Source organism: Ptychodera flava, unplaced genomic scaffold, assembly GCF_041260155.1.
Source record: "Ptychodera flava strain L36383 unplaced genomic scaffold, AS_Pfla_20210202 Scaffold_145__1_contigs__length_103989_pilon, whole genome shotgun sequence".
In the NCBI taxonomy this organism is placed as follows: domain Eukaryota; kingdom Metazoa; phylum Hemichordata; class Enteropneusta; family Ptychoderidae; genus Ptychodera; species Ptychodera flava.
In genome coordinates this window covers 32,146-46,466 of record NW_027248327.1, presented here as the reverse complement: position 1 = coordinate 46,466, position 14,321 = coordinate 32,146, and the positions used below count along the sequence as shown (strand labels likewise).

General features: G+C 42.5%; 3 protein-coding genes across 3 annotated transcripts; 2 read left to right on the top strand and 1 right to left on the bottom strand.

The window, feature by feature from the left end:
- The first annotated feature begins 606 nt into the window (after nucleotides 1–606).
- LOC139126879 (uncharacterized) lies at nucleotides 607–1,882 on the top strand. The gene is made up of 2 exons (XM_070692804.1): nucleotides 607–705; nucleotides 1,019–1,882. The coding sequence occupies exons 1-2, from the start codon at nucleotides 607–609 to the stop codon at nucleotides 1,880–1,882; spliced, it is 963 nt and encodes a 320-aa protein (XP_070548905.1).
- Nucleotides 1,883–1,913: 31 nt separating this feature from the next.
- LOC139126878 (uncharacterized) lies at nucleotides 1,914–4,906 on the top strand. The gene is made up of 2 exons (XM_070692803.1): nucleotides 1,914–2,677; nucleotides 4,705–4,906. Exons 1-2 carry the CDS (start codon nucleotides 1,914–1,916, stop codon nucleotides 4,904–4,906), a joined length of 966 nt encoding a protein of 321 aa, XP_070548904.1.
- Nucleotides 4,907–11,267: 6,361 nt separating this feature from the next.
- On the bottom strand, nucleotides 11,268–11,931 carry LOC139126877 (activated RNA polymerase II transcriptional coactivator p15-like). The gene has a single exon (XM_070692802.1). The coding sequence runs from the start codon at nucleotides 11,839–11,841 to the stop codon at nucleotides 11,314–11,316; it is 528 nt and encodes a 175-aa protein (XP_070548903.1). The 5' UTR covers nucleotides 11,842–11,931; the 3' UTR covers nucleotides 11,268–11,313.
- Between the last annotated feature and the right edge of the window lie 2,390 nt (nucleotides 11,932–14,321).

Here is a 14,321-nt window from a genome sequence, read left to right as displayed (position 1 = left end):
CAAGTTGTGTGGTGTAACCATCAATTGGGAAAACAGAAAGAAAGATAATGACCACAATTGCGGTGAAAAATACTGCAGAGTATGTAGACAGTACCAAGACAGTGACCATTTATGCTACATCCAGCCCATCCATGTTAAAAGAAAGAAGAAGTCCACCAGAGATAGTATTCATGACGATGATGTTGACTTATTCGACTTTGAAGCTGAAGAAGGAGACAAAGAGGGCAGTGAAGAAGAGATGAAGTACTATTTCTTTGACTTTGAATGTACCCAAGATGGGGGTGTCCATGTACCCAACCTGTGCATTGTCCAGTCCGAGTCATGTTCAGAGCAGGTGTTCTATGGTCCTAACACCAAGCAAGAGTTTTGCGATTGGGCCCTCACAGAAGAAAACGCCGTCAGTACTTTCATCGCACACAATCTGCAAGGTTATGACGGACAATTCATACTGCAATACTGCCATGAAAACAACGTTTAACCTGAAGTTCTCATCAATGGAACCAAAATCATGCGCATCTTCATCCCGGCTTAAACATCAAGTTCATTGACTCTTATAATTTCCTACCTGTGGCTTTGGCTCAACTTCCTGACATGTTTGAGCTGAATATGACAACTGCACAAAGGCTACTTCCCCCATTTCTTCAATACAGCAGAGAATCAAGTTACATCGGTCCTCTCCAGATTCCAGATACTACGGCCCTGATGGTATGAAATCAGTATGCGAGAGAGAAATTCCTAAAGTGGTATGAAGATGAAAGATCGAAAACCGCCCTTCCAACCTGAGACAAGAGCTTGAAGACTACTGCAGAAGTGATGTAGATATCCTGAGGAGAAGATGTTTGAAATTTCAAGACATGTTTAAAAAACAGAATGATGTAGATCCTTCAGAGATTGTGTGACCATTGCATCAGCCTGAAACATTGCTTTACGTAAGAATTTTCTCAAGAAAGATACCATTGGGGTCATTCCAGACCATGGGTACATCCATCGAAGAAATCAATCTGTCATTGCATTGCAGTGGTTAGAATGGATTACATTCAAGAATGATGTCAACATCCAACACGTCCACAATGGAGGTGAGAAGAAAATTGACCGCTATTGGGTAGATGGTTATGACGAAGAAAGCAACACAGTATATGAGATGCACGGTTGCTACTACCATGGCTGTCCTCGATGCTATGAAGACCATGACATTGTCAACACTAAAGTCGAGAAGACGATGGCAGACCTTTACCAAAGTACCCAAGATAAGATGCGATTTCTACGTTGCCATGGCTTTAGAGTGATCGAAAAGTGGGAGTGTGACTTCAAGAAAGAAATTCATGAAAACCAAGAACTGCAAGAATTCGTCAAGTCACTTGATTTACATGAGCCCCTTCATCCACGAGATGCATTCTTTGGCGGCAGAACCAATGCCACTACACTATACCACGAATGTGTTGATGATGAAGAAATTCACTACGTGGATTTCACCAGCCTCTACCCCTACGTCAACAAGTACTGTAAGTACCCTATCAAACATCCAGTAGTCCGCACCAAGAACATTGTACTCCCTGTTCAATTATACTTTGGTCTGGCGAAATGTCGAGTTCTGCCTCCTCGAAAACTCTACTTTCCTGTTCTCCCCCTCCGAGTGGAAAAGAAGCTGATGTTTCCCCTTTGCAGAAGTTGTGCAGACCACAAACAACAGTCACCATGTGAGCATAATGACGAACAACGGTCCTTCGTGGGAACTTGGACAACACCTGAATTAGCCAAAGCTGTCGAGAAGGGGTACAAGATCGTCAAAGTGTTTGAGGTATGGCACTACAGAGAAAGAGAAGTGTACAACAGAGAATCGCACACAGGTGGGCTCTTTACAATTACATCAACACTTTCTTAAAGTTGAAACAAGACAGTAGTGGTTGGCCGTCATGGTGTGTCAGACAGAAGATGACCAAGATCGGTACATCCGTGAGTACTTTGACAGAGAGGGAATCCTTCTTGACAAGACGAAGATTCACCGAAATCCAGGCCAACGAGCATTGGCAAAACTAATGCTGAATTCTATGTGGGGCAAGTTTGCACAACGCAACAACTTTCCACGGCTGCAGTACATCAAAGAACCTGCAGAACTCTTCCGCCTGCTTACAAGTGAACAACACATTGTCAACAACTTGTCTTTCGTCAATGACGACATGATTGCTGTTCAACATACGCTTTGGGATGAATTTGTCGAGGGGGCTGTCAACACCAATGTTGTCATTGCTGCATTTACCACCGCCTATGCTCGTCTGAAATTGTACGATCTCCTTGAGGCCCTTGGTGAACGGGTCTTGTACTTCGACACTGATTCGGTCATCTTTGTCAGCAAACCAGACCAGTACGAACCACCTCTTGGTGATTACTTGGGTGATCTCACCAACGAACTGGATCCTCCCAGCAATTTCATCACCAAGTTCGTGTCAGGGGGAGCTAAAAAGTACGCCTTCTGTCTAGCACAGCCCGACAGGAAAGGTAACACCACTGTGTGTAAAGTCAGGGGAATCACCTTAAATTACCGCAACAGCTTAGACGTCAACTTTGATGCCATCACTCGTCTTGTCACCACCTGTCCAACATCAACCATCACTGTGAATGACCCATCAAAATCCGACGTGTTTGATGGTAATGTAGTATCCAAAAGCGACAGTAAAAAGTATGCCCTAGTTTATGATAAAAGAGCTCTGATCGGAAATTACAAAACTCTTCCCTGCGGTTATTAAACTGTACATTGTATTTGAAACCCTCCCCCCCCCCAGAAATATCAATTAATGAATGTCACTAAATATTTGACAAATGTTTTCTAGTATTTCAAAACATTGTGTTATCAAACTAGTTTTGAATGCTTTGTCAGGTATTATATTTTGCAATTCAAGAGGTTTTAAAGATCTCATTTAAGAAAATTTTAAGAATTGTAAATGTTTATACTTAGGTATGAACTCGTTGTATTTTAGTATTGCATTTCAAGTTGTTTGAGGAGGATAATGTAAAGAATTTTAGTGAAGCTGTTTTCACAATGCTCGTGTTTTCAGCAATCAATTAATCTATTGTATAAATCCTATTCAAAACAAAACAAAACAAAAAAAAATTCCGTCAAACTTGCGATCTTGTATACAGGTAGTTTTGGCAATTTAAAAAAAAAAAGAAATCTGATCATTCTGTTTATTAGAGTTGTAAATTTCATTCATTTTTAAAGTCTTGAAATGTATGTGTTTGAATTTTTGAGAAAAGAAGTTTTGAAATGAAATTTTGCAAATGAAAGAGATAAGAATGTACATTTTACCCCATGAAACTTTAGATATTGACTTTGGATTTGTTTTCGGTTTTTTTTTTGAGAGAGAGAGAGTTCAAATAATCTGTAGATCTCAACTTTCATCTTTAAAAACTTTTTATATGTGAACCAAACAAAAGTTCCTGATTAATCTTTTTGTAAAGTAATAAACTGACATCAATTGAGTTTATTTTAAATGATTCAGAGGCTGGTTTGAATTTATTTGTGAGTGTTTATGTGTAAACATTTGTTGAGTGAGGAAGTATGTTTGTTTGTGTATGTGTGTGTGTGTGTGTCCCATTGCCCCGAAGGCCAAAAAGTGGGCCCTACTGCCCCGAGGGCCACCTAGGAAGATCGGTCTTTGTCGATGAATGAGATCACACTTTCCCTGTTTATGGACTCCCTCCACCCGTCTTGACCCTTTGAAGGCCCCTCAGCCCTCGGGCCTCATTTCCCTCCCTCTGTCAAGAAATGAGAACATCCTTTCTAGTATAAGCTCGTACCATTTTAGAGTAAGGCTCATTTGACGTGATGGGTCTCATTCTGCAAACACTCTTGAAGCTGATCATCAATAATCGAGATTTCTCCCATCCTATGTTCTTCCTGTATTTGTGTGTGTTGCCATACATCATCTATGATAAATTTTTCAAAAGGAAGCCAGTCTCATGTTATGAAAACATTGATCTGAGTGGAGAGATTGACTGAAAGGAAATCAACCAAAAAGTCCCTCACGGTGAAGATCAAGTTGGTCAACTTGGTATACCATGCCACGAATGCGAAAGAACTGTCCTTACCCTGGTTGTCATGCAAAACATCTCGTAAGACTGGCAAATCATCTCACACAAGTGCATAATATTGAAGACAAAGTTGAAAGACAGAGATTTTTGAAACTGGCCAGACAATCTGACACTCATCAATTGATGTGCCAGTTGATACGAATCGTTCGTCTACTGTCTGAACAACATCAATCAAGTCAATCATGGATGCAAGACTACAACATCCATTCACTGCTCTCATATGTGGACTCACACAGTCAAGCAAAACTGAATTCGTCAAACGACTGCTGAGGAACGGGAAACTATGATTTTCCTCCTGAGCGTATTGTCTGGTGCTATGGAGAATATCAACCTGCCTATACGGAACTGGCTGCCCTTATCCCAGCATTCATTTTGTTGAAGGCATTCCTGAAGAGTTGGACAGTATGTTTTCCCCTCACCAATCCAACTTATTGATTATTGATGATCTGATGTCAGAAACTGGAAATGACAAGAGAATTACCAATCTGTTCACCAAGGTTCTCATCATCGTAATCTCTCTGTCATGCTTATCTTACAAAATCTGTTTCATCAAGGCAGAGAGACTCGAACCATTAGTCTGAATTCACATTATCTGGTCTTGTTTAAAAATTCAAGAGACGGTACACAGATCACTCATTTAGTCAAACAAATGTACCCAGGACACACCCGTTTCATCCAAGAAGCTTTCACCAATGCCTCCCGTGAACCCTATGGTTATCTCCTCATTGACCTGAAACCCAACACACCGGAAGTCCTTCGCCTGCGCACGAACATCTTTCCAGGAGAGACTGCCTTTGTTTACGTCAGGAAAACATAAAATAGACATGATGACATTAAATGCCATCATTTCATCATGTATGCTCATTTTCTCTCTGTGTTAGCCAAGGGCAATCCAAAGCAACAGAGGGGGATCATCGAGGGAGCCAGTAACGATTTAATCCATTGCCTCTGTGAATGTTGTCTGAACATTCTTCGGGGAGTGTTCCACTGTCATCTGCTCAAAAGAAGAAATTGAGCAAATACAAACATCATCTTCGCACACTGTCAAATAAAAAGGTTTCAACATCAAAGAAGAAGAAGATACTTGTGCAAAAGGGTGGATTTCTCTCGGCCGTCCTAGGGCCTGTGCTGTCTGTGTTGGGAAGTCTCCTCTTTAAGTGAATTGTCATCATGCCCATGGAACATGCCAAGAAGATGGCACTTGTGCCACAGGAATTACTAGATACCATACAACTACAGCAGAATCAAACAACAAACCCTGTGACGAAGATGCTGTCCTCTCTGGATCGGGAGATGCAACAAATCTTGGAAAGAACAGACATCACCGATGATGAAAAGGCAAAACTGTACCAACAGACTCTTCAGCAGTACAGGGCTTACATTGATAAAAGGAAGGAACCTGTTCAAATCAGCATCCTCCCCTCTGAAACTTCAACGGGTACCACTATCGCTGTGTTTTCTTCAGGGTCTCCATTAGCTAAGGGCACGGAAGAGGAAGGCATAGACAAGCCAAAGCCCTTGGGTAGTGTGGAGCAGGATGTGATGGAAAGTGTGCCAAAATCCCTCCGACGAAAAGCACACTTGCTCCTTCAGAAAGTGAAACAGCATGACTCCGTGGATTGGAATGAGAAAGGGGAATTAACGTACGACGGCAACCCTTTACCTGGAACTCATATGGTAGACCTCATCAAAGACACCTTACGTCGGAGGAAAACCTTCACTCCTAGAGGGTGGCAACAATTTGCCCGAGTGCTGTCTGACTTGAATGTACCAAAAGATCTGATTGGTAACAAGGAAAGATGGAACTGGATTCAGTCTCAGCGAAAATCAAAAGGATTGTTTCAGCCAAGAGGTGATGATGATGAAGAAGGTGATCATGGAGTATTTGCTGGACAATCATCCGCCAAAAAGAAAAAGATAAGGAGGGAGATACGTCCTGTCATTTCAACTGCTGCAAGACCGCAACATCGACCATCCATGACAGGGAATTGGCTCAACTTTTAAAACATCACTCGACAATTTGATGATACTCATTCCAAAGGAGACCTCTGTCATGGAGTGTTGTCCACCTTCTCTATCCCTGGCGATGTCCTCAAATGGGTGAGGTGCCTCTGTGCTTGCTGTTCTGGATCCATAGTCATCAAACATGAAACCTGTGACCAAATTGACGGACTTGGATCAGCACCTAAGCCAGGTGTATTACGATCCAAGTCATTCCGCAAGTTTTGGAGGAATCGATGCTGTTTACCGTGCTGCAAAAGAGGAGGGAATAAAGACCACCCGTCAGAAAGTGAGAGAATGGATGCAACATCAGGACACTTACACATTACACAAACCAGTGAGGTGGAAGTTTCCAAGGGCTAGAGTAATTGTCGGTGGAATGGATCAACAGTGGCAAGCTGATCTTGCAGATGTCAGTTCACTAGCAAAATACAATTCAGGGTTCCGATACATCCTCACCTGCATTGACATTTTATCCAAGTATGCCTGGGCCATTCCCTTGAAAGACAAACGAGGGGCCACTTTGGTGGCAGCATTTGAACAGATTTTGAAGACTGGACGAAAACCAGAAAAACTACAAACGGATCAAGGCAAAGAATTCGTGAACCACCTATTTCAGAAATTTCTGAAGAGTGAAGACATTCAATTTTTCACCACCGGAAACGAAACCAAAGCTTCTGTGGTTGAGCGTTTCAATCGTACCCTGAAAACTAAAATGTGGAAGTACTTTACCAGAAACAACACCCTAAGCTACCTATCGGTGCTTCCTCAGCTAATGCAATCTTACAACAACACTTGGCATCGCAGCATCAAGAGAAAACCAGCGTCTGTCAACAAGACCAATGAAAAAGAGGTGTGGGATACTCTGTACAGTGACTATGAACAGAAAACGGTGAAATTCAAATTCAGTGTGGGAGAACAAGTGAGAATCAGCAAAACTAAACGTATGTTCAAGAAAGGTTATCTGCCAAATTGGACAGAAGAAATCTTCACTGTGTCGAAAAGGATCTCAATTCGATCACCTCTTTAAAAGCTGAAAGATTTTTGATGAGGAGGAATTAAAAGGTACTTTCTATGAACATGAACTACAAAAAGCGTCAAGAAAGAGGATGACGTCTTCAGAGTGGAAAAATACTCCAAACAAGAAAGAGTTAAGACTGAATATCTGGTCAAGTGGTATGGTTGGCCATCAAAATTCAATAGTTGGGTCAGAGATCTGGCAAAACTTTAAGAGGGATGACTCTCTTCAGAGAGTTAGTCTGACCCTACTTTTATCATGGCTGAACATCCATTTTTCATGACGCCACCCAGCAATGCATCCATAGACGTTTTCCCAGAAAATGCAGTGACACGCTACAATGTGAAATTACCCAAACACATTTCTCTGCTGGGCAACGGAGAAGTAGCATTGATGGACATACACTACCCTTTCTCTTGATACAACATGGTCGAGGGCAGAAACTTGCTGGCGTACAAATTGAAGACCATAGAAAAACACTTGTCAAAATACCTGCAGGTTACTACGATGATTTTGGAAGTATACTGACCACTCTGAGAGAGCAAGGTTTACCCGACAACATCCAGTTGACTTTCGACCCGGTGTCTAGGAAAGTAACCGCTGATATGAGTGAGGGTACCAGCCTCTACTTTCTACCAGGTCTGGCTGAAATCATGGGATTTTATCCCAATACCATCTTGAGGCAGAAGAACGATGCACCTTTCATGTTCAGTGTTCGAAACCTCTTTCTCTGTATGTGTATTCCACCTAGTGGATGACCAGTTGTGGTAGATACCTTTGCACCCCTGTTGAGAATAGAATATGTGGAAGGGATCCATGGACAGATGATCAACCGCACCTTCCACACGCCATACTTTCTTCCCCTGAGAAACCGTGAATTTGATACGGTAGAAGTCTACATAAGAGACGACACGGGTCAGAAAGTGCCATTTCAAGGTGGGAAAGTGATCGTGACACTAGCCTTCAGAAAACGACGCCCTACACTATTGTAGCCTGAACCATGCCGTATAGACGTAAAATCTATGAAAGCAACCCGGCCACATACAAGAAGTTTTATTTGGATCAGGTGGGAAATGGAGCATCGTTCCAGGGGGCAGCCGTGCAGAGAGGATATGGCTTGGGCGGTATTTTGGGAGGCCTCTTCCGTGCAGCCACACCACTGCTCAAACAAGGTGCTAAAGTCCTAGGGAGACAGATGTTGAAAACGGGACTCAACATTGCAGGGGATGCACTCAGTGGACGTAACATCAAGCACTCGGCAAAACGACGGTTGGTGGAAGCCGGGAAACAGTTGATGGCAGGCAGGGGTTCCAGATACTCAGTTCCCAGAGGCGGCGGTAGTATTAACGTAAAACTCCGAAACGAAGAGTCATTTCCTCCAAAGCTAAGCGAAAGAGAAGATCTCCTGACATTTTTGACTAACATGGCATTTCTTCACGAACACTCCTGCGAGTGCACCAAGAGTGAACTTGACTTGTTCACAGTTCCTCCAACGCAGACCAGTGTGGAAGAGGGACAATGGGAAGAAGTGCATCCCTGACCCACATTGTGGAATCGGGACCCATCGAATTTGTGATTTCGGGTTCAGGGGAAGATACATCGATCTGTCCTCGACACTCCTTCTGATCAAGGCCAAGATTACAAAAGTTGATGGTACTAACCTCGGTGCAGATGCAGCAGTGGGTCCCGTCAACTTGTGGCTGCATTCACTGTTCAGTCAGTGGATGTACACCTCAATGGCAAAATGATATCCAACCTTCCCCTACTTACCCCTACCGAGCCTTGTTGGAGACCTTGTTGAATTATGGTAAGGAGGCCAAAGACACCCATATCGGTTCAACCCTCTTCTTCAAGGACTATCACTTGAAATGGATGAGTGGACCCCACAAAGAAGGTGGAGAAGTGAACAAGGGACTGAAAAACCGATATGCCTTCACTCGGGCAGTCAAGTTGTCGATATGGTAGGACCCATCCATTCGGATCTCTTCTTTCAGCCCAAGTATCTAATGAATGGTGTCGAATTACGTCTCAAACTCAATAGAAGCAAGAATGCCTTCTCCCTTGTGAGCTCTGCAGAAAATCCAGGCTTCAAAGCTGTAGTCACCGAAGCCACACTACTGATCAGGAAAATAAAACTCAGTCCATCGGTACAGCTGGGTCATGCAGAAGCTTTAAAGCAGGGACCGTCCAAGTATCCCGTACATTGTTGTGTGATAAAGGTTCTGTCTATTCCTGGAGGCACCATGTCCTTCAAACAAAGACCACATCTTTCTGGGACAGCTACCGAAACGTGTGGTCTTGGGTCTGGTGGACAACGATGCCTTCAATGGTTCATACAAGAAAAATCCTTTCAACTTCAAACATTACGACATGACGTCGCTGGTCCTTAATGTCAGTGGAAAGCAAGTTCCGAGCAAACCCCTGAAACTGGACTTCACGCAGCAGGTGGTCAATCATTCATCATGGCCTACTATTCCCTGTTTACTGGGACTAATAAAATAGGCAGGGATGAAGGAATCAACATCAATCGCTATGAATACGACAATGGATACACACTGTTTGCATTTGATCTCACACCGGACTTGTCTGCCGACGGAGGACATTTGAACCTGGTCAAAGAAGGCAACCTGGGCATCGAACTGCAGTTCAGACAAGCCCTGCCAAATACTGTGAATTTACTCGTGTATGGCGAACTGGATAACATCATTGAAATCGACAGAGACCGCAACATCCTCTTTGATTACTGAAGTTGATTCATCGACTCCAGTGAAAGATGGACACGTTAAAGTTGAAAGAGATCTTGAGTACAGATCGATACACTGCATCATCTTTTGGCGGGGTGGAACATCAGACCGATTGCCTAAGACCAGACTAAAGTCCTATCCTGCTGCCTTTGTGGCCAATGTGGACCCAAGTACCCAACGAGGGAAACATTTGGTGGCTTTCTACTTTGCCGATAGCAACCGTGGGGAATATTTCGATTCGTACGGACGTCCACCCAACAGGACACCTTTCAAGGCATTCCTCAACAGGAACTCTCTCGACTGGATCTATAACAGACAAAGGCTCCAGGGACCTCTTTCTTCAGTGTGTGGACAATACGTCCTTTACTATCTGCTACATCGTTGCCGGGGATGGTCCATGTCGAACATTGTGAAGCAGTTTACCGAGGACTTGACTTTTAATGACTTTCTCGTGAATGATTTCATTGAAAAATTGACAGATGTTGATTTTGACATTTATGATGTTAACTTTTTACAGACTCGTTTGACTTAGAAGTCATATTCATTACATTGTTACTAGTTCTTGTGTTAGCTTTCCTGTTGGTGTCTAATAAATTTTCAAACTTGTTCAATTGAAAATACAAAGCATGTGCGTCTGTTTTTTTTTTCTCTCTCAAGGATGATGGGTATAAAGGGGGGGGGGGAAGGGGAGGGGCAATCAATCATACTCATTCATAACACAATCATACTTCGCTAGCTCACAAAGAGTATAGACGGACAAGATATTGGTTTTTCATTTTAAACAATAACAGTAAATTTTATTTTCTCAAAGTTAACAAAATTTAACAAGGCAAAAAACATGAAACACAACACTTTTTATTGCAAGTGTCTTTCAGTGTCCTTGGCAAACTTGTAATGTCCGAAGAAAAAACACATTTATGAATTGAAGGAAATTGAAATGATTAACTGCTTGCAGAACTAAATGTGGAACAAACTGCGGTGATCATGTCGTTGCACAAGACCATTCCATACATAGACAGACTGTCCGATAGAGCTTCAAAACATCTTTCAGGGTCTTCACTCCAGCGGTAGTACAACAACTCAACAGGTCATCAAGATCAAGTAATCCAAGGGGGGCATTATGATCCAGGGTGATGTAACACAGTTCAGCCATGGCAAGAATAGACTTCTGCACAGCCAGCATGTTGATTCGTTTGGCAGCATCCGCAAAGTATTTGCTGATGACTTCTCGTTAACCTGCAGGGGTATCGCCATAGTACAGGCACTCATGGTCCCTCTGAGATGGGTAGTCTTCTCGGCACCCCTCACAGTTTTCGTTGATGATAGCATTGACTTGGTCCAGGATAAGTTGGCGTAGACATATTTTGCCACTGTTCTTGCTACTTTCCTGTCCAGTCATTTGGCATATCGCTGAAGGAAGGTTCTGAAAAAAGGATGAAAGACGGTTCTGTGAGTACCAGGTCAATTGCACGTCAGTGTCATGGCAGCCTCATCGATACTCTGCGCAATACTTTTCAGTCGACTCCACTGATCCAAATTCAAATTGATGCCCTTCTTTGTCGGTATCAGTTCTCCAGTATCAGGTTTCTTGAAGAATTCACGTATCCCCACGTACACATTTCCCTTGAACATCTGCACACTCACAATCCGAGCTGACGTCTCTGTGTCACGCAGAAGAAATCTGAATTGTCTCTCACCTGCTTGACTGGTGGTGCCAGGCTTGGAAGGTGGAGGGACCAAAGCAGTTGCTGATGGCTGACTGGACGGAGCCTTATGAGGCAGGGGCACTTCCTGAGTAGGCTCTGGCAAATCGGGACTCTTCCTTCCTGGAACATCAGCATACCTCTCATCTTGGTCAGAGACGGTGGGCATTGTCCAGACGCTGGTGTTAGTCTTAACGTTGAAGTAGTACGGCAGTTCTGCCTTCACTGAATAACACTTGCGCCATCCCTCTTCCAGTAGTCTTGGTGACAGTATTGGAGTTGCCATGGTTATGAAGAGTTGAGTTGTTGTTGTTGTTGAGGGTGGGACTTCTAGAGCAAGACTGGCCCTTAGATGGCCCTCTCAGAACTTATATACCCTCATTTTTGCATATATCAGCAACTAACCAATCAGGAAAGCACATTGCTATCCCAATATCCCTTGCGGCATTTAAATGAACGAATGGGAGAGGCTAGTTAATGAGGCCCCCTAGCATGTGAAATAAGTCAAAAAAGACCCCCTAACATCCAAAGTGGTCTATACCGTCTCATTAACTACTATTGAGTTTCTTTTTTATACAAAATTTACCATTCAATGACACAGCATAAATGTAATGTTGGAAATGCCTTGTGATGTTTTGGATTGGCAATTTTCAATGGGGATTTTAGTATACTCCTCTAGGGAGTTTAAGGCCGAGATGATAAAAGCTTAATAAAGTCTTGTACTGCTCCTGAGTGGTTAAACAAAGTCATGGCATTTCGGATGGAGGCTCATGTTGTCGAGTATCAGGAATTATAAAACTAATACGCTCGGTAGTGTTTGACAATGCCGACCACTAAAAGTGGCGAGGACTAAAAAGTCGACCATTAAATTTAGTGAATCTTAGCGGGCAGAATGTGACAAGTGCCCAATAAAAAGCTGACTATCTTAAGTACCTCAAGTAAGACAATTTCAATGGTGATATACAGGCAGACACCGTCAAGTATGCCACTGCAGTACTACCAATCTCCCGTCAGAAAAGTAAATAAAGACAAAAATGTACAAATTTTATTCTGCGTCTACATTTACCGCATATGGAGCAATCTATTTCCGGCAAACATGAATTTATATTGAGTTTCTTTTTTATACGAAATTTATCATTCAATGACTCAGCATAAATGTAATAACGGAAATGCCTTGTGATATGTACGTTGGACTGGTAGGGTTCTAAGGGCATTTTAATATTTTCCCCGAGGCAGTTTACGGCCGAGATGATAGAAGCTTAATAAAGTCTCTTACTGCTTAGAAGTGGTCAAAAAAAGTCATGATAGAACGGATGTAGTGCTATGTTGTCTTGTATCAGGAATAAAGTGACCAATATGCTCGGTAGTGTTTGGCAATGCCGACCACTAAAAGTGGCGAGGACTAGAAAGTGGGCCATTAAATTTAGTGACTCTTAGCGGGCAGCTTGTGACAAGTGCCCAATAAAGAGCTGACTATATTCCCTACCTAAAGTACGACAATTGCAATGGTTTATACAGAGGCAGAAGACTTCGAGTTTGCCAGTAGAGTACTACCAATCGCCTGTCAGAAAAGTAAATAAAGACAAAAATGTACAAATTTTATTCTGCGTCTACATTTACCGCAGATGGAACAACCTATTTCCGGCAAACATGAATTTAGATTGATTTTCTTTTTTATACAAAATTTACCATTCAATGACTCAGCATAAATGTAATGGGGGAAATGCCTTGTGATGTTTTGGATGGGCAATTTTCAATGGGGATTTTAGTATACTCCTCTAGGGAGTTTATGGTGGAGCCGATAGAAGCTTAATAAAGTCTCGTACTGCTCCTGAGTCGTTAAACAAGTCATGGCAGAACGGATGGAGGCTTATGTTGTCGAGTATCAGGAATTATAAGACTAATACGCTCGGTAATGTTTGACAATGCCGACCACTAAAAGTGGCGAGGACTAGAAAGTCGGCCGTTAAATTTAGTGACTCTTAGCGGGCAGCCTGTGACAAGTGCCCAATAAAAAGCTGACTATCTTAAGTACCTCAAGTAAGACAATTTAAATGGTGATATACAGGCAGACACCGTCAAGTATGCCGCTGCAGTACTACCAATCTCCCGTCAGAAAAGTAAATAAAGACAAAAATGTACAAATTTTATTCTGCGTCTACATTTACCGCATATGGAGCAATCTATTTCCAGCAAACATGAATTTATATTGAGTTTCTTTTTTATACGAAATTTATCATTCAATGACTCAGCATAAATGTAATAACGGAAATGCCTTGTGATATGTACGTTGGACTGGCAGGGTTCTAAGGGCATTTTAATATTCTCCCGAGGCAGTTTACGGCCGAGATGATAGAAGCTTAATAAAGTCTCTTACTGCTTAGAAGTGGTCAAAAAAAGTCATGATAGAACGGATGTAGTGCTATGTTGTCTTGTATCAGGAATAAAGTGACCAATATGCTCGGTAGTGTTTTGCAATGCCGACCACTAAAAGTGGCGAGGACTAGAAAGTGGGCCGTTAAATTTAGTGACTCTTAGCGGGCAGCTTGTGACAAGTGCCCAATAAAGAGCTGACTATATTCCCTACCTAAAGTACGACAATTTCAATGGTTAAACACAGGCAGAAGACTTCGAGTTTGCCAGTAGAGTACTACCAATCGCCTGTCAGAAAAGTAAATAAAGACAAAAATGTACAAATTTTATTCTGCGTCTACATTTACCGCAGATGGAACAACCTATTTCCGGCAAACATGAATTTAGATTGAT

Coding starts and splice junctions, on each gene's coding strand:
- LOC139126879 (XM_070692804.1), top strand. CDS start 607: ATGACAACTGCACAAAGGCTACTTCCCCCATTTCTTCAATACAGCAGA. Junction 706..1,018: donor CAGATACTACGGCCCTGATG/GTATGAAATCAG, acceptor ATTGCATTGCAG/TGGTTAGAATGGATTACATT.
- LOC139126878 (XM_070692803.1), top strand. CDS start 1,914: ATGGTGTGTCAGACAGAAGATGACCAAGATCGGTACATCCGTGAGTAC. Junction 2,678..4,704: donor TCCAAAAGCGACAGTAAAAA/GTATGCCCTAGT, acceptor TAAAAATTCAAG/AGACGGTACACAGATCACTC.
- LOC139126877 (XM_070692802.1), bottom strand. CDS start 11,841: ATGGCAACTCCAATACTGTCACCAAGACTACTGGAAGAGGGATGGCGC.